The sequence below is a fragment of the Podarcis pityusensis genome (genome assembly GCF_964106645.2).
Source record: "Podarcis pityusensis genome assembly, chromosome: 8".
Classification (NCBI taxonomy): Eukaryota; Metazoa; Chordata; class Lepidosauria; order Squamata; family Lacertidae; genus Podarcis; species Podarcis pityusensis.
In genome coordinates this window covers 1,654,079-1,673,573 of record NC_138033.1, presented here as the reverse complement: position 1 = coordinate 1,673,573, position 19,495 = coordinate 1,654,079, and the positions used below count along the sequence as shown (strand labels likewise).

General features: G+C 42.6%; 1 protein-coding gene across 1 annotated transcript; it reads right to left on the bottom strand.

Moving 5' to 3' along the window:
* Positions 1-3,398: 3,398 nt before the first annotated feature.
* Positions 3,399-19,423, bottom strand: ALKBH6 (alkB homolog 6). Its single transcript, XM_081019319.1, has 7 exons — positions 19,359-19,423; positions 17,828-17,973; positions 16,014-16,082; positions 13,892-13,952; positions 8,143-8,294; positions 7,244-7,360; positions 3,399-5,289 (listed from the first exon to the last, which is right to left on the bottom strand). The coding sequence occupies exons 2-7, from the start codon at positions 17,879-17,881 to the stop codon at positions 5,017-5,019; spliced, it is 726 nt and encodes a 241-aa protein (XP_080875445.1). The 5' UTR covers positions 17,882-17,973; positions 19,359-19,423; the 3' UTR covers positions 3,399-5,016.
* Positions 19,424-19,495: the final 72 nt, after the last annotated feature.

Sequence of the window (19,495 nt, the reverse complement as noted above, 5' to 3'; positions counted from 1 at the left end):
GGTATCCACTACAGGTACGCAATTCTTTTAACAAGGGATATCACATATTGGGACTGAAGCTTCTGCATATAACACATTTTCCCTACCACTGAACCACGGCCCATTCCCAACTCAAAGGCTGTGAAAAATTGAAGGAGCTGTGGGCTGTCTTACCTTTCTTTATTTGCAAAAGATGCTTTTCACTTAAATAGCACCAAAGCAGCATAGTCATGAAACAACTATCCAAAATGGTTGGTGTCCATTGAGAACACATTTGCATCATACATTTATAACACCACGATACCACTTTAAACAGTCATGGCTCCCTCCAAAAAATTCTGGGAGCTGTAGTTCGTTAAGCTGTTAGGAGCCGCCTATTCTTCTCCCAGAACTACGATTCCCAGAGATCCCTGTGAAGAGGGTTTAATTGTTAAACCACTCTGGGAATTGTAGTTGTACAGCGGGAATAGGGGTCTCCACAATTCTCAGGACACTTATTATCCACAGTTCTGAGATTAAGAGTCTCATGCTCCACCAATTGAGCTAGAGTAAAGTGGTGCATCTTCAGCATTCACCAGAAGCTGTACTATGAAGGTGCCAAGCACATCTCTGTGAGACGGGACTTCCATAACTTAGAGGCCACCACAGAAAAGGCCCTCTACTGAGCCCCTGTCACCGTGAGCCTCCAAGGGTGGAGGAACCACCAAGAGAGCACCCTCTGCCAATCTCAGCACTCTAGAGGGTCTGTAGGTAAGGTGGTCTTTCAGATATTTGGGGCTTAACAGGCTTAAAACACACACATAACAGCTCCCAGAATTCCTTGGGGAAGGGAAGCCATGACTGTTGGCATGTCCAAAGTCTGTTTCGGGGGCCTAATCCAACCTGCCAGTCAGTTTAATCCCCGGCCCCTGTGGCAGTTTATTCCCTGGGGTAAAATCCTAAAAAACTTCAACAACATCAATCCTAAAAAAAGCTCAACAATTTTGGGGGGAAATCATAAGAAAAGCTCAATTACTTCAGTCCTAATAAAAGGCTAACAACTTTGGTTGGACAGTCTAAAGTCCATTTTGGGGGCCTAATCCTGCCTGCCGGTTGGTTTAATCCTGCCCCTGTGGCAGTTTATTCCCTGGGGTAAAATCCTAAAAAAAACCTCAACAACTTCAATCCTAAAAAAGGCTAACAACTTTGGCTGTCCGTCTGGTCGGCCCTCACGGCCCTTCACTTCATCAGATCTGGCCCTCTTTGAAAAATGTTTGGACACCACTGTGCAGCATTGCGCATTAAATGCATGGCGTTAAAAGTGTCTTGGGACTGGCAGGGAAGAAAGCAGAGAGGCCAACCTTAGGTGCAGCCAGAGCCAATGACATCCCATCCTCCTCCTTGCTGCTGAGTTGTACCAGGGCAACCCTGAGGAGGAAGTTCACAGCCAGTGCCACCCCCTGGACTGGAAGGCAGGCAGGTGGGGACCAGGGCTGGGTGAGCTGGGGGGGAGCAGTGCCAAATTTCCTCCAAAGGACCAGCCTCCACTGACAACAGTACAATTAATGCACAACAGCAGAAACACACAATAAAAGATTGGGCAACCGAGGCCAGTAAATGCTTGTTTGAATAAAAATGTTTTTAACTGCTAGCAAAGGCAGAATACTGAGGGCGGCCGCTGGATCTTAGACGGAGACCAGCACCATCGTTCCCAACAAAACCTTGTGCTGATAAATAGGCACCTTTTCGTTTGTGTACATTTTAAAGGCTTCCTAGTCTAGTGCACTTTAACCCACAGCCCAGATGCAGAAGGCAATGAAGTCATAGGTGCACGGTGGCTCCTTGTTTTACCAGACAGCATAAGCCGCATGAACAGTATGCCATAAACTTAATCAAGTGGAATAATCAACATTGTAAAGTTATGAAACAGGATGGAACTGGCTGTTTCCATCTCTGAGTGATAGCAAACACCAGATCGTAGGATATCAGAAGGCAGTGACCTAAAAATGGGCATTTTCTGCTGTTGCCCCTGCACTGTGGAACGTTCCTTTTCTCTACCATATATGAAGCATTGCCCAACAATTGCATCAGATCTCTTGTAAAGAAGAAGAAGAAGAGGAGTTTGGATTTGATATCCCGCCTTTCACTCCCTTTAAGGAGTCTCAAAGTGGCTAACATTCTCCTTTCCCTTCCTCCCCCACAACAAACACTCTGTGAGGTGAGTGGGGCTGAGAGACTTCAAAGAAGTGTGACTGGCCCAAGGTCACCCAGCAGCTGCATGTGGAGGAGCGGAGACGCGAACCCGGTTCCCCAGATTACGAGACTACCGCTCTTAACCACTACACCACCATACCACAAAAGCGTATCTTTTGCCCCGGCTTTCCCTGATGCATAATATTGAACCCTGTTATTAGTGAATTCGTTTTTATGTTGTAATTGTTTAAAACACTGTTCCATTGTGCATATGTTCTCTTTTTGCATATAGTTTTGAGATTTTAAAATATTAAGCAGCTTAGAAATGTGCTTAATTAGTAAACAGGCTCTCTCAGCAGCCCACTCTGTTTATTCCCACAAAACTTTGCACGGTTGCCTCAAACGCTGTTGCATCTGCTGCAGATTTTACAATGGCCCTGTTGTGTCCCATTCGCATTACAAGATGCTTTGAATCTGGACAGCTTTGTTTTGAATGCAAGGCAACAGTCCATACAGAAATATATGTATTTTTAATTCATTGTATGTTGAAAAACGCCCCAAATTTTAAGCCTTTGAAGTTCTCCGGTTTCCTACATGTACAAAAATGTGCAACTGCAGAAGCCTTACTGGTTCTTCTCCCCTCAAGGCAAGCTGCAGAAGCAAGGGGCTGTTGGCCATTGGAACTGGTAGGGCAGAAGCCAGGGAGGCTGACAGTAGGGGGAGCCAGAGTCAATGACAGGCGGAGCCAACTCCTTCTAGGCTTGGCCCCATCCTCCTCCCTGCTCAGTTTTACAAGGGGTTTTGGTGTGGGTTGCCACAAACGAAGACCAGGCCAGCAGCTCAGCCTTGGCCAAATAGCGTTGAAAGCCCATAATATTCAGGTGACGTCCCTCCGGTCGCTGTTTCCTGGGCCCAGCAAGCATGTCCAACCTAAACCTCATTTATTACAGTATTTTATTACAGTATTTCTATTGATTGCAGCTGGCCAAATTGCAGCCCCAACACATTCACGGTCCTGGCAATGGAAGTTTTTAACATCTGATGATTCTCTGTGTTTTTATATTATGCTGGAAGCCGCCCAGAGTGGCTGGGGCAACAAAGACAGATGGGTGGGGTGTAAGTAATAAATTATTATTATTATGGAAGACTTTGAAACGCTTGACTCTCCTAGCTTGCTACGCTGGTACAATAATATTTACCCATAACTGGACAAAAAATTACCCATAACATACGCTCATTAAAAGGGATTTTCTTATTTGGTGGAACTTTATTTTGTATTCCAGTGCATCAGACATACAGTCCTCTATGTCAACAGCATACCTGGATGTTGTAAGATTCCCTCCTTTGTCTCATTATAGATGGACTTTCTCTTTTCTTCTACTGTTGTATCTCAGTAACCTCTTCACCCCATAGCTATCTTTAAATCTGACTTCACATTTATTTTTCGCCACTTGACTGCGATGTGCTGAAGTCAGCCTTGCAAACGATGCTTTGACATGCCCCGACGGAAGACTGGAAATGTACCCTGGGATTCAGGGCATCTTTGGAGTGCTAAGTTCAGGCACAATAGTGTGGATTTAGTCTTTGGGGCAAAACACAAGGAGCTCATTTGATCTCAAAGGTTTTCAGAACCACAAGGGTTTTGCAAGAACCACACACAAAACCTTTATGACGTTAGCACATGCCCGGCAAGTCATTTATTTGAATGTCCCAGCTTCAAAGCTAGCACTTCCTCATAAAATATTTCCAAGAGTGGAAATGTGCCTTACTTGAAATGGTCTTTTGAGCCAGAACTAGCATGGATAAGGAGCACTGTAGGGCAACTTGTTAAAACCAGGAGATGGAAACCTATCCAATAGCCCAGATTTGCAGTTCTGCAGACCAGGCACTGGACTTCTGTCCTGTATGGCAGGGCCAGGATAGGAGATCTCCCTCAATGCCTGCTTGTAAGTCACCTGACACCACAATGGTTGCACCCTTGTGGTTTGCAATCAGACCATGAAAGCAAAAAGACCCTTTGCAAGCCCTCACTATGACATGATCCTTGTGGGCTTGCAAAGTGCAGGGCTTTGCAGGCCCCGACAATCAGCTGACCATCAGTGCCTGCAAACTCCCTTGTGGCATCCATCAACATCTTTATCTATAGGACAGGTGGGCATGGCTTGGCAGAAGCAGCCTTGTGGGCCAAACAGGGAGGCCTGGAGGCCTAAGGACATGCCCACAGAGCAAGCCAGAGGCATGTGAGTCAAACTCAGGCATCCAGTCTCCTTCTAGCAAAGTCAGACTTGGTTCTTTGCTGGGAAGAGAATGAGGATGGCCTGACTTTCTGGCTTTGCTGGAAGGACAAGCATCTATTCCATCTGCCAGGCCACATTGCACACTGCGTGTTATAGAACATGTTACGCACCAGAGCACAGCCTCGTCCTCTCCTTTGCCTCCAGGCCTTACTATTCTCGTCTCTTCACTCCCCGCCCCCCCGCCCCCGCTTAATAGCTCATGCAAATTTGCAGTCTACAGCGGCTGCTCTTTCTCTCCTGCAATTCACAGTCTTTCTCTGTGTTAAGATTCAATCTCTCAAACATCAGAAGAGGTGGTCAAGCATGGACTGCAGCACTTCGGACTACAGGGAGGAATACTCCTCCATACTAAAAAAACAAAGAACAACCACAAACTCTCTGTACACAGAAACATTCCCTGCATCCCAGAGAGAGAGAGAGAGAGAGAGAGAGAGAGAGAGAGAGAGAAAGAGAAAGAGAGAAGTCTAGGCTAGAACCCTTCTCCCTGAGATGCTGGCTCTCTGCATGCAGGGAACTGCTTGTGGACAGAAAAGCGTTCCAGTGCGTGGGCCACCACAAAGGAAAACGGTCACTTCCGCCTGCCCAGGAAAATAGAGGTTTTCAGCACTTTGGGGACATGACGGATGGTGAGCGACACCCGTGTCCCCCGCTGCAACGAGTCCCCAAGTTCAGCGTCACACATGCCTGCGTTGGCCACTTTTTCTGTGACAGTGTCCTCTGCAACCGGGCGGATGCCGTGAAGGTAGCGGCAGTACATGTCCTCCCGCAAGACCAAGAGGCTACGGGGCTTCAGGAGCAAGGACAAGAAGTGGCGCTGATCTTCAGTCTGAGGGATGGGCCCCTGGAAAGGGAAACAAAAACCCTTAGCTGTGATGTTTCCGAGCTCAATCCAAAGTGCTGGTGCTGACCTTTAAAGCCCTAAATGGCCTCGGTCCAGTATATCTGAAGGAGCGTCTCCACCCCCATCGTTCTGCTGGACACTGAGGTCCAGCGTCAAGGGCCTTCTGGCGGTTTCCTCGATGTGAGGAGCCAAGTTACAGGAAACCAGGCAGAGGGCCTTCTCGGTGGTGGCACCCGCCCTGTGGAACACCCTCCCACCAGATGTCAAAGAGAAGAACAACTACTAGACTTTCAGAAGACATCTGAAGACAGTCCTGTTTAGGGAAGCTTTTAATGTTTAATAGGTTATTGTATTTTAATATTCTGTTGGAAGTCGCTCAGAGTGGCTGGGGAAACCCAGCCAGATGGGCAGGGCATAAATAATAAATTATTATTATTATTATTAAGATGTGCGCAGCCTGAGAGCAATACATTTTGGCATGCAGGCAGAAATTGAAGTGTGCTTTTTATAGCAGTGCTCATCAAATTATTGTGCCACACAACTCCATCCCCTGGGTTTGCCGCTTGGGGGATCCCCCCCCCCCCCCGCATATCCCGATATATCTGTTGCTTCTTACTGCTAAATGGTACCCAAATTCCATGCACCCACATTTCCAAAATATGCCCAAGCAAAGTCAGTAGCACTGCAATTGCCTGGTGACACCTGTAAGTGGGTTCTGACTGTCCTTTTTACACGGTTTAAGCACAGCTGGGATCAGGGCAACAGCAGCTACCTAGAACAGCGGAGAAAGATGCAATATTTTTTTGGGGGGGGGGAGTGGGAAAACAGGCAGATAATGTGCATGGTTAACGTGGCAAGCAGGCTACCAATGGGGGATCAAACAGCCATAGGTTATTGACAGGGCATTTATTTTGCGTGCAGAAGGCCAGATCTCCAGGTTAAGGCTGGGAGACTCTCTTCGCTTGAACCCCTGGAGAGCTGCTGCCAGTCCGTGCAGACTGCACTGAATTAGATGGATGAATGACCTGGCTTGGTAATGAGGCACCTTCCTATGTTCCTCTAAATGGCAATTATTACTGGGCCTCCCTTGAACTCCCTGATCCTAACCTCCAGCAGAAATTGAGCTGCCCATATCTGAGTGGCAGTGCCAACCAACACTCCCCACAGCTCTGGCCAGAACCAAGCAGCTCAAATGGGAGTGGACTACTTGAAAATGATTTACAGATGGCATTTAACTCTGAGTAGGTTTGCTAAGATGTATAGGACTGAATCAGGTAAGCGCTGGAGATGCAATGAGGTTGAGAGTACATTCTTTCATATGTGGTGGACCTGTAAAAGGGTAAAAGAGTATTGGGAAATGATCCATAATGAATTGAAAAAAAATGTTTAAAAGTATTTTTCCAAAGAAACCAGAGTCCTTTTAGTTGGGGAGAATTCAAACGGAAATTCCCAGGTGTCAAAAAAAGGTTATTTATGTAAGCCACTACTGCGGCCCGTGTTTCGTTATCCCCAAAATGGAAAACGAGCGAGGTCCCAACTAACGAAGAATGACAACTTAAGCTGATGGAATATGCGCAGCTTGCAGACTTAACATATAGAATAAGAGAACATGAAGAACATACGTTTAGAGAAGATTGGGAAATGTTTATTGAACATATGGGGGGAAATTGTGTACACTATGTTGGCAGCATTAACATAAATTCAACAGTGTAAATAAGTTTTGATGGATGTAATAATGGAATACTGAATGGTTTCATTTATGTAAAATATGCAGGGAATCATGACTTGCAAAATGAACCGTGGAAAGAGAAGAAGGGGAGTCACTGATATTTTAAGGATCTTTAAATGAGCATTCTAAATTGTAAAACAGAAAAATTAATAAAAATTATATTTAAAAAATAAATAAAATAAAATGGGACTGGAGTAAAACGTCCTCTTGCCCAATTTTATTTACCTCTCCGCCTTCCGATTGCTGCCTTCTGCTGATGGGATGGTAGAAGTCGAGGAGGGTGTGAGACCCCAGGTTGATGGTTGTGACGGTGGGGAAATAGAGGGGACCGTCCTCGTGAGGCTGCGGGCAAAACAGACCCAACGTCAGACAGGGGAAAGGAGATATTTGTGCCAGATTTACGTATAAGCTAAACAAGCTATAGCTCAGGGCCCCACTCTCTTAGGGCCCCCCAATAAATTCAAAGGCAAAAAACCCCTGGATGTACATTTCCAAAATATAAGATAAAAAACAAATAAAATAGAGTGTTTTGTGTTGTGTAGACTCCTATTTAAACAAATTAGTCAACTAAAGCAATAACATTATAGCAATATGTATCCATGTTTGTTAACTGATGTGATTAAACGTTTTGGGGTTGTTGTTGTTTTTTAAAAAAACTTAGACTGAGTTTTAGCACACATGAAAAACTTTAAACAAATCCTTATTTCCTGATGAAAAGCCTTTGGACTATAACGTAACTTAAATAGAAAACTATCTTTAGAAAGGTTTTTCCTCCAGAGGACTTTTATTTTTAAAAATCCAATTTAAATTTTAAAAATCAATTTTTTTGTTTTTTAAAAAACATCGTTGATTTTTATCCACCCTGCGACCATGTCACCTCTTATTTACCATTTTCTCTGAACTAAAAAGTCCCTTAACTGCCGCTTTCCCCCTCACAAGCACAATTGCGCCATCCCTGGGGCCATTTTGTTTCCCCCATTTCTGAACCTTTCCCAACATTAGCACCAGCCTTTTCTGAGGCCAGGCTGCCAGAAGAATGGCGCACGTTTTTTCCAGACATGCCACAGATTTGAACGAAGAGCCTTTGGGATATCTCAGTGGTTTTATCCCGGGCGCCATGATACCATGATGCCCTCGCCAGGGCGGTACTCGTTGACCAGGACGTGGTTCGCCATTTTCCCTCCGAAAACGCCGAGGGAGGACACTTTGTCGGCGCAGGCCTGGAGCCAGGCGGGCAGCTTCTCCAGAACCATCCCTCTGGGGTGAGGCAGCCCTCCTGAGGGGAAAAAAGAAGCATAAAACGCCACAGATGTCAAATACCGTCTACAGTTTCTTTTTTTCTTTTTTAAAAAATGATATTTATTGAGATTTTTAAAGTTACAAAGAAAAAAGAAGGAAAAAACAAGAAAAAAAGAAAGAAAAAAGTAGATAAAAGTAACAATTAAACAATACAAATCAATAAAAACCAAAATCAAAAAGAAAAAACAAAACACACAATGCATCACAATCAAAAAGCAAAAATAAACAAAAAATTTAAAAACAAATCCAATATTCCCAAATCCTTAACTTTCATTAACTTATTTCATCGACCTCCTCACACCTCCCTTTTTTGTATTCTAGTTGTTAATTATCTTAGCAAATCCTTTCCATCTTTCACAATATTCTGTCATTAAATTACCTTAGTCTATTTTAACCTTATCTTACCATAAAAAACCCTAAAACTTAAAACTTAAATCTTATTTATACCGAATTCTTTTAACCATAACATATTCTTACATAATCCTTTTTAACATTTCTGCTAAAGCCAAATACTTTCATTCCAACATTTTTCTAATACTCATTAATTTTACGATACTTTTCTAAATGAATTTTTAAAACTTTCTTCCAATCTTCATCCATCGTCTCTTCTTCCTGGTCTCGGGTTTTGTCAGTCCTTTCTATCCCATCCATCTAGTCCATCAACCTGGTGCTCTTATATCCGAGGCTCTTAAGTCTTTTCCATGTCCCACAGTTTCTTTTGGTAGTCATACGTATCAAAGATCATCATACTCAAGACTAAATAAATATTGCCTCAGTCCTCCTCTCCCGGGGGGCTGTCTGCGTGTATCGGTATTTTATTCTGAATCTATGTTACGGGTCTTTGGACCGCAATAAAGATTTATTATTAAACTACTTTCTATAGGGCACAAGATTTATTTAATTTTTTTAAAAATGATATTTATTAAAGTTTCACAAAGAAAGAATCACATCAGCAAAAAAAGAAAAATTCAAGAATAAAAAGAAAAATACACAATGCAAAATACAAAAAGAAAAAAAGAAAAAAACAGTTAAAAACAATTCCCTCTTTTCATCACTACTTTTACATTTACTTTTTTCCCGGACCTCCTCATACCTCCCTCTTTTGTATTCCAATTCAGTTTGTTAGTCCAGCAATTCCTTTCCCTCCTTTTTAATCCCAATCCTTAATCTTAATATAATATAACATTAATTTTTTACCTATTAAAAACCAATTTTTCCATTCTTTTAACCTTTTTAATCCTAATCCTTAATCTTGATATATTTATAACTTTAAAGCCTGTACAGCTAGAAGCCTATAGGGCACAAGATTTAGGGCATCTGAAAGCAGCCCTGTTTGGGGAAGCTTTTAATGTTTGATGTATTACAGTATTTTAATATTTTTTTGGAAGCCGCCCAGAGTGGCTGGGGAAGCCCAGCCAGATGGGTGGGGTATGTATAAATAAATAAATAAATAAATAAATAAATAAATAAATAAATAAATAAATAAAAATAATAATATACAAATGGAGGATTGGGGGAAGCTGTGGAAAGTGAATTTAAAATTCGCTGATTGTAGAACTTTGAAAAGAGAATTACACGAATTATACAATGGTATATCACCCCGGCAAAAATGGCAAAAAACGTACAGAACAAACTCCGATAAGGGTTGGAAGTGTAAAGAGAAAGAAGGCCCTGTGGTGGGATTGTAAAATAATCAAAAGCTATTGGGAAATGATTTATAATGAAATGAAAATAATGTTTAAGACCTTTTTGAAAAGTCCAGAAGCTTTTTTGTTAGGTATTATAGGCCTGGCAAAAGAGCGGAAGAAATTATTTATATATGCTACAACAGCGGCTAGGATATTACTATCCCCAAAATGGAAAGACGACAAGATACCAATGAAAGAAGAATGGTAAAAAAAGCTGGTGGAATATGCTGAAATGGCGAAACTGACCGGAAAACTAAAAGACAAGGACAAAGAGACTTTAAAAAGGATTGGGAATAAAAAAAAGAATTAAAAAAAGAATTGGGAATTGTTTCTGTTGTATCTACAGAAATATTGTAAAGAAATGGACTCACTAGCAGGATTTGAGTCAACACTTACGATTAAAAAAATAAATATAAAGTTAAGATGTTATAACTGGGAAAATAATAAAATGTAAGATGTGATTTTTGAAACCTGGTCCGAAAATGATAAGCATATAATATTTATGTAAAAGGTTACAAAATTAAGGTAGAATAAAACAGGCAGGAAAAACAAATATTGAAAGAACCAGAAGGGGAAGTTGAGGGAAGTCAGGGGAGGGGATTGAGACTCATATATGTGGTTTTTTTTGTGATATTGATGATTGTGCGGTATATAAAATTGTAAAACTCAATAAAATGGTTTAAAAATAAAATAAAATAAAATACTGTCTGTAACAGGGGTAGAGGGTGGTGATGTCAAGGCTGATGGCAGCCACGTTCCAACAAACATGTCTCCTAACTCAAAACATGGTGATTTTCCACATGTTTCTTGTCAACTTTTCCCTTTTCTTGCGAGGAATCCTATTCGGAATAAGGGAATTTCCCTTAAAAAAAGGGGAAAAGTTGACAGCTATGTGAATTTCTTGACAGTTTCCCTCAGAAACTGTTTACCTCACAAAACAGAGGCCTACAGTCCAGCAAAGACTTGCAGGCTGAGTCATTCACTGTGGAGATTTCCACTGTCAAGAGACGAGTTGGGCCAGGAAAGCAAATTTGTTTTGGCAGGCTTTTAAGGTTTCACAGATCAAAAATATGCTGTTACCTCAGCTTCACTCTAGTTTGTGACTGTGTGTGTTTTTTTAAAGTGTTTTAGCTGCCATTGGTTTAATTCAGTGGTGTCCAAACCTTTTTCAAAGAGGGCCAGATTTGATGAAGTGAAGGGCTGTGAGGGCCACCAAAGGATTAAAGTTATTGAGCTTTTTTGGGGATTGAAGTTGTTGATTATTTTTTTAGGATTTTACCCCAGGAAATAAACTGCCATTGGGGCTGGATCAGGCCCCCGAAATGGACTTTGGACATATTTTTGGTCTTCTGGTCCAGATTTAGGCACTCCCAAAAGGGTGGATTTGATTTGAATCAAATCGATTTAAATCACTAGTCAGTAAGACTTGATTTAAATCTTTTCTTTTTTACAGAAAGGTTCAGCCTCGCCAGCATCCTCTTAATATTTACAACCAGATGAAGCTTTCATTTTTGGAATCATAAATTTTCAGAGCAGTTTTTACAGTTATATCAAAAATCACTGATTTGGTTATACTGTCAGAAATACGTAGACAGATAATTATGAAATTGTTGTTTATATTTGGACAACTTTTCTGCAGTATATTATTGGAAAGAGAAAAATTATCATTTCCTTAATAACAATTTAAACAATTTATTTAACATATGTATCCATGTTTGTTAACTGATATGGTTAAACGATTTTTTAAAAAAACGAACAAACCTTAGACTGCTTTTTAACACATATGAAAAACTTTAAAGAAATCTTTATTTCCTGATGAATAGCCTTTGGACTATAATGTAACTTAAACAGAAAACTATCTTTAGAAAGGTTTTTCCTCCAGAAGCATTTTATTTTAAAAATCTGATTTAAGTAAAAAAAATATGTTTTTTTATTTTTAAAATTATTGATTTTTATCCACCCTGACTCCCAGCTGGGTGAACGAACAAACAAGTCCAGCTTTCTCAAAAAAATAATATTTATATCCCGCTCTTCTGTCAAGAAAGTCAGGATGAGGTGGGGGGTTCCTCATTTTCCCCCTGGCAAAATGCTGTTTTATAAGCTTCACAGCATTACAAGTCCATGTCTAACGTTCTTAACCGCTAAACTAGCTTTTGGTGTGAGGAGAGGCCTATACAGTGGGACCTCAGTTGTCGAATGTAATCTGTTCCGGAAGACTATTTGACTTCCGAAAACGTTCCAATAACCGAGGCGCAAAGGGCTGGCTCCAAAGTCTTTTTTCTTTTTCTTTTTAATGTTTTATTGGTTGAAAATTACATAACGTAACAAAGAAGATCAGTTGATGTTAAAAACAAAATAAAAATAAAAGTATACCATCTTTCATTCCCTAATTGATCCTTGCTTTCTACATCGTTTTGTAATTCAATTTAACTTGACCTCCAATCCTCCCCTTGCGTTCCCCGATTAAATTCTTTAAAGACGCACTTGCCTAAGACTTCTCCATGTTGTCTGACTTACTTTGAGTTTCATCAAATTTTCCTATTTTACACACAGAAGTTCAATCAAAACCTGCCAAACGGATTGGTAATTTGACAGTGTTCTTTTTACATAAACTCTGTATATATGTCCCATTCTCTGATAATTTTTTCATCTGCAACGTCTCTCAACCTTGGCGATATCATCTCGCCAGTTCAGCGCATTCCCTTAATTTGTTTTGCCAATCTGATTTAGATGGGATATCCTCTCCTTTTCAGTCTTTTGCAAAGGGCTGGCTGCAAAGTCAATGGAGAAAACTGGGAGGGAAATGCAGCAGAAGCCGTTCAGCTTCCGAGGCGCATTCAAAAACGGAAGCAATTACTTCCGGGATTTTGGCGTTCAGAAACCAAAACACTTGGCTTCCGAGGCGCTCGAAAACCAAAATATCACTGTACAGTGGTACCTCTGGTTGCGAACGGGATCTTTTCCAGAGGCCCGTTCACAACATGAAAAGAACGCAACCTGAAGCGCCGTATCTGTGAAGGTGCGTGGTGCGACTTAGCGCTTATGCTCATGCGCGAGCAGCGAAGCCCAGAAGTAACCCTTTCCGCCACTTCCGGGTCACCTCGGGACATAACCTGAAAGAACGTAACATGAAGCAAACGTAACATGAGGCATGACTGTATATCACCCTGCAGAGCAGTGATTTTTTCACAGATTAGGGGCAGATGCGTGGCAAAATGGCTGCCTGAGCCCAGTGGCGTTGCAACGGGGGGGGGCAGTGCGCCCCGGGTGCCATGTCTGGGGGGGGGTGACAATAAGGCACCCGTGGGGGCTCGCGGTGGCGCAAGCAGCCATCGCGCCTCCACAGCCGCATGTGGAGGATCCTCTGTTTGCAGCTGCAGCCGCGAGCAGAGGATCCCGGCTCCAGCAGCAAACTGCTATATACAGTGCATGTGCAGCGTTGCACGCATGCGCTGTATGTAACAACGCTGCACATACGCTGTACATAGCGGTTTGCTGCCGGCACCGCTCAAGCGCAGTACGGATGGGGGTGGGATCCCTCCGTCACCGCTACAGCCGCATGTAGAGGATCCTCTATTCGCGGCTGTAGCGGCGATGTAGGGATCCCGGCACTGTCCGTATGGTGCTGGAGTGGCGCAGCTGGCAAACCGCTATGTACAGCACATGTGCGGCGTTGCACGTGCGCCCTACGTAGTGACGTCCCGCCCCGGGTGTCACGATGCCTTTGTTCACCCCGGCCTGAGCCTCCTTCATGCCATTGAAGAAAACTGACCCCAATGTACAATGGCCTTCTGAGCCTCCTTTGTGCGCTATAGGAGTGAATGGGGATCCACACAATTAAAGGGGGCAGTGAGGTTCCCCTCCGGCGTCTGCACGCAACATTTACCCCAGTTCTGCAGCCTCCTCCCCGACAGCTGAGTCCACTTGGGCTTGGGGGCATCATAAACCTGGAGGTGGGGGAAAAGAAAGCAAGATATTCACATGGAAACTGCAGGCATCAGAAGTAGTACCCAGAAAATAATTAAAAATACATTTGTGAAAAACCCAGAAGCATTTCTGTTAGGTATAGTAGGGAATGAGATCCCAAAGAGAGATATAAAAGGGTTTATGCATGCGACAACAGCAGCAAGAACTCTTTTAGCCCCAAAATGGAAGTAACGGGAAATCTCATTGCTGGAAGAGTGGCAGGCGAAGGTGATGGACTTTGTGGAATTGGCAAGGCTGACCGGGAAAATCGGAAATCAGCGCGATCCAGCTTTCCAAAAGGACTAGAGTAAATTTGTACAATAGCTGAAGGACAATCACAAACAATTAACAACACTAGCAGGATTGTCAACATGCAATGCTAAGGATCCGTACCTTTTAATATTTATTTTAAAAATTGTGATTAACAGAAGGAGTGAAACGTAAATAGGAAAATGTATAAAATGCTAAGAGGTGATAATGAATTATGGAAACCATGAGACGAGAGGGAAGTCGAAGCTCGATTGAGTAAATATGTAATGAGTACAATAAGGATTTGTTTAAATGTGATAAAATGGAAACTTATGGAAATTAATTGGAATGGAAAAATGGAAATTAATATTTATTAATATTAAAAACAAAAACAAAACAGAAGTACCTAGGGGCAGCTCAGCCTTCTTCCAACGCATTGGATAGATCCCCCCAGATAGGAACATTTATGTTCTCTTCTTTTTTTGTATATAATTTTTATTAAATTTAAAATACTCATTTTCCATCCTTAAGATACCAATGACTCCCTTTCTTCTCTTTCCATGGCTCATTTTACATATCACAAATCCCTGTGTATTTTACAAAAGCCATACCATTCAGTATTCCATTACTGCAGCCATCAAAATTATTTACGCTGTTGAATTTAATGCTGCCAGCATTTTCAGCTGTACACCATTATTTCACAGATATTCAATGAACGTTTTCCAATCTTCTCTAAACGCATTTTCTTTTTGTTCTCTTGTTCTATATGTTAAGTCTGTAAGTTGGAACATTTATGTTCTCCATCACAATATTGCCAAGAACGACAGGGAGGCGTGGAAAGTGAATTCTGCCTATCCTAATGTTGCACAGAAATTATCGCTGGTGATCTAAGACTGGAAATCAGTCATAATAATAATAATAGTAATAATAATAATAATTTATTACTTATACCCCACCCATCTGGCCAGGTCTCCCCAGCCACTCTGGGAGGCTCCCAACAGAATATTAAAAACACGATAAAACATCAAACATTAAAAACTTCCCTAAACAGTCATTATAGAGAGAGAGAAAGAGGGAAAGAGAAAGAGAGAAAGGAGGAAGAGAACTGAGCTCTGTGTATATCATTGGAAACACCATGTGCAACCTGATAGCTGTTCCTGGCAAATTTGATATTGATAGCTGTTAAGAGTATACTATATGGCTGCTTTAACTGCTATACCACTTTGATGTCTGCTGCCTCGGGGAGGAAAATGTGAAATACAAATTTAACATCAACAATGACAAGAGAAGCAGATTTTTAAAAAGATTAGCTCAGAAGGACATGTCTGTCAACAGCCAGGATCCAGGAATCCTACAGGGGTCACAATACAAGATGGACCTTGGCAGTTTGCCCAGCTTTTGGGCCACCCAGAGGCATCTGGCTGCTTACTGCTGAAGACATTCTGGGGTGAGGAACCCCTGGTTTGAAGGCCAGTTTTGGCTCAGCAGGCTGATTTTCTCCAAAACCTGGGCACATCAGTTGGCATCACCATTGACACCAGCTGATGTACTGGTGGCACAAACCTGTTCCCAGGATTGCACAGCCTAAACAGCAGGATTTGATCTCTGCTCATCGGCCTTTGTGAGTCTCCCTTTAAGATCACACTGAAAGGGATTTCGTCAAATTTGGCCCGTGGGGCAGATCCTGATATGGATGTGATCCATGGAGGCCAAAAGGTCCCGTCCCCCCGGTTCAAATTCAACGAGACAGTTCTTAAAACACCGCACAAAGGGGAACATAAATGTGCACGCACCTGTTGCAAAAGGTACGCCTCCTCTGCCTCTGTGATGAAATCTGGAACATAGTAAGCGGCTGGTGGAGACTGCATACAAAAGAGAAAATGTGAAAAGTACAAAAATGCAGATCTAAGGAAACCGCCCCCCCCCCAAAATATCCCAGCCGCTGCAATGTGAATTAGGGAACTTTGCATGCTCCTCAGTCAGAATCATGGCTCTCTGTATGGAAAACGAATAATATCTATAAAATGAAGATTTCCCCTCTGTACAAAATATCTGGCATTTAATATTTGGTGGTTTTGAGAATGTTGCTCATTAGCCAGGCCTTTGGCTAATCAAACAGCTGTTGATAATGTTGGCTAATTAAAGAACCGATGGACTTTTAAACTGGGCGGGGGGAGTATTGTTTGGTTTGTTACTACGGTATGTATTTTCGCATTTTTAATATTGCAAACCACCTTGTGGATGAAGGGCGGTATAGAAATTTAATAAAGAAGAAAAAGAAGAGGAAGGGGATCAAATTCTGGGGTGGTTTTTGTCTGTTTCCCCCTCTTTGGGATAATTATTCTGTTTCTTCTCTCTAGCCGCCACCCTAGTCTATACTGGTCATAGACATGTGCAGCACATTTCATTAGTGTGCACACAGGTTTGTTTTTAAAATGCCAAACTTTTATTGAATATGTACTCATACTCAAATCATAGAATCATAGAATCATAGAAATCATAAAGTGTATCATTTTCATTCATCAAACTAAACAAATTAAAACCTGACTTAGGTTTTTTTTAAAAAATTAGCAAACAACATTTTACTTAAAAAATACAAAATTGAAAAAATGAGATGCAAAACAGGTGCATGATCTTTATTGTAGAGTTGGAAGGGACCCCTGAGGGTCATCTAGTCCAACCCGCAGCAATCTTTAACCATCTTTAATCTTTATCATTACTATTATCTTTAACCAGATAACAAGCAGCCCCAGAATGACCAAATTGTGTTCAAGTTTCTTTCATCTTCCTGTCCTAGAGAATGAGACGTCGCTCACCAGGTGTGAGCGGAAAGGTGTGGCATCACCTGTAACTTAACTATGGCTTGATATATAGCATTAAAAGTAGATTGTGCTCATCTGCTTCCTGGGAAAACCTTCACCAACTCTAGACAAATCCATGACTGCTTAATTCACTTCTGTGTGTGTGTGTCTCTGTGTGTGTGTCTGTGAACAAGTGTATTCCTATCACTGAACATAATACAGTGGCACCTTGGTTCTCAAACGCCTTGGTACTCAAACAACTTGGAACCCAAACAATGCAAACCTGGAAGAAAGCGTTCCGGTTTGTGAACTTTTTTCGGAAGCCAAACATGCTCCATTCTGAGTGTTACACTTCCAATTTGAGTGTCACACTTCTGTTTTGAGTGTTATGCTGAGGTCTGTCTGTTTTTGCTATTTATTTTGCGTTTTTGTTTTTGCAGCTCTTTTTTTGTGACTGTGTGGAACCCGGTTCAGCTACTGATTGATTGATTGATTAATTGATTGTGTGACTGCATTACATTGTTTATTGCCTTCATTTTATGGATCCATGGTCTGGTTAGATACTAATATTAATGTTAAATTGCTGTTTTAGGGGTTGTTTTTAAAAGTCTGGAACAGATGAGTCCATTCTGCAGTACTTTCTATGGGAAAGCGCGCCTCGGTTTTGGAACGCTTTGGTTTTGGAAAGGACTTGTGGAACGGATTAAGTTTGAGAACCAAGGTACCACTGTACAAAGCTTCCTAATCGATAGTGAAGACGTTCCAATAACCTTCTAGGAAAAAGCATCCCTCCCACAAGACGGTACCTGTGTCACACGACACGGCTCCAGAGCTATGATCCCATCAGAAGTCGCCGACATCTCAGAACGGAGAGCTGAGCTTTCTTTGTTTCTTCTCACTCCATCACAAATCCCTGAGCCTCACCAAGAAGGGTGAACTCCCAGTCGCTCACCTGCGAAAGACAAAAGCAGCAGCGTGTCAGCCATGGGAAATGAGCTACTTTCAAGCAAGGCCTTTTCCTACTGGAGACATTTGCTCACATCCGGCCCTTGCTACTCTTACCTCCCCCAGCCTCTTATATCCCCCCTTCCCCTTTATCCGCTGCTTCTCTGAATTGCCTACCCTTGGTTTGGAAGCTCCTTGGGGCAGCGACCTCTCTGTGGCTTTGCCTCACCTTGACTTATAATTGCCACTTTATCCTGAGACTTTTAAACAGTGCTTTAAAGGACTTTTGTATATCTCCCTCCTCCCCAACCGCCCCCCAAATTAGAGACGCTTTTTACAACAGTTTTAATGCCTTCGTTGCATTTTTTGCATATTATTTTTTCATTTGCACATGGCCTTGAAAACTGATGTTAGAAAGGCGGCAAGGGAATTCTTTGGGAAAAAATGACGAAGCACCACGTGGCTGTTGTGGCTGTTGCGTAGATACTACCTGGAATAACAGCTTCACCTGCTGAACTTTCACCTGCCATGCAGCTGGTTGTTGTTGTTGTTTAGTCGTTTAGTGGTGTCCGACTCTTCGTGACCCCCTGGACCAGAGCACGCCAGGCATGCCTGTCTTCCACTGCCTCCCGCAGTTTGGTAGCTTCGAGAACACTGTCCCACCATCTCGTCCTCTGTCGTCCCCTTCTCCTTGTGCCCTCCCATCTTTCCCAACATCAGGGTCTTTTCCAGGGAGTCTTCTCTTCTCATGACGTGGCCAAAGTCTTGGAGCCACAGCTTCACGATCTGTCCTTCCAGTGAGCACTCAGGGCTGATTTCCTTCAGAATGGAAAGGTTTGATCTTCTTGCAGTCCATGGGACTCTCAAGAGTCTCCTCCAGCACCAGAATTCAAAAGCATCCATTCTTCGGCGATCAGCCTTCTTTGTGGTCCAGCTCTCACTTCCATACATCACTACTGGGAAAATCAATGCTTTTAGTATACGGACCTTTGTTGGCAAGGTGATGTCTCTGCTTTTTAAGATGCTGTCTAGGTTTGTCATTGATTTTCTCCCAAGAAGCAGGCGTCTTTTAATTTCGTGACTGCTGTCACCATCTGCAGTGATCATGGAGCCCAAGAAAGTCAAATCTCTCACTGCCTCCATTTCTTCCCCTTCTATTTGCCAGGAGGTGATGGGACCAGTGGCCATGATCTTCGTTTTTTTGATGACATTCTTGCAAATGGGAATAAGGGGTGCAATGGAAGCCTCCCCCATTCCAACTGAGCCCAGCCTCGCCAGGACGCCTAAGCCCTCTAGCAGGGCTCCCAAGGGCAGGAAAAGGAACCCAGGAGTCCTGAGCCGCCCCCTCCCCATTGCAAACTCCCCCCGCCCTTTTGCTCCACGCATACTCACTCATTCCAGCAGACAGCTAGATGTTTCCGGGTAGCTCGTTGACTGACAGCTGCATCCATCCAATGAGAGAAAGCGGGGAAAGCCTCCCGCGGGAAGGATCAGCAAACAGCTGAGCTTTGTAGGTCCCGCCTTCCTTC

Bases quoted from the DNA above. Each gene is read 5' to 3' on its own strand.
- ALKBH6 (XM_081019319.1), bottom strand. From the start codon at position 17,881: ATGTCGGCGACTTCTGATGGGATCATAGCTCTGGAGCCGTGTCGTGTG. The intron at 16,083-17,827 runs GTACCGTCTTGT...TTTTGTATGCAG, and splicing joins AGCCGTGTCGTGTGACACAG to TCTCCACCAGCCGCTTACTA. The intron at 7,361-8,142 runs GTATCATGGCGC...TTTTGCCCGCAG, and splicing joins GCCCTGGCGAGGGCATCATG to CCTCACGAGGACGGTCCCCT.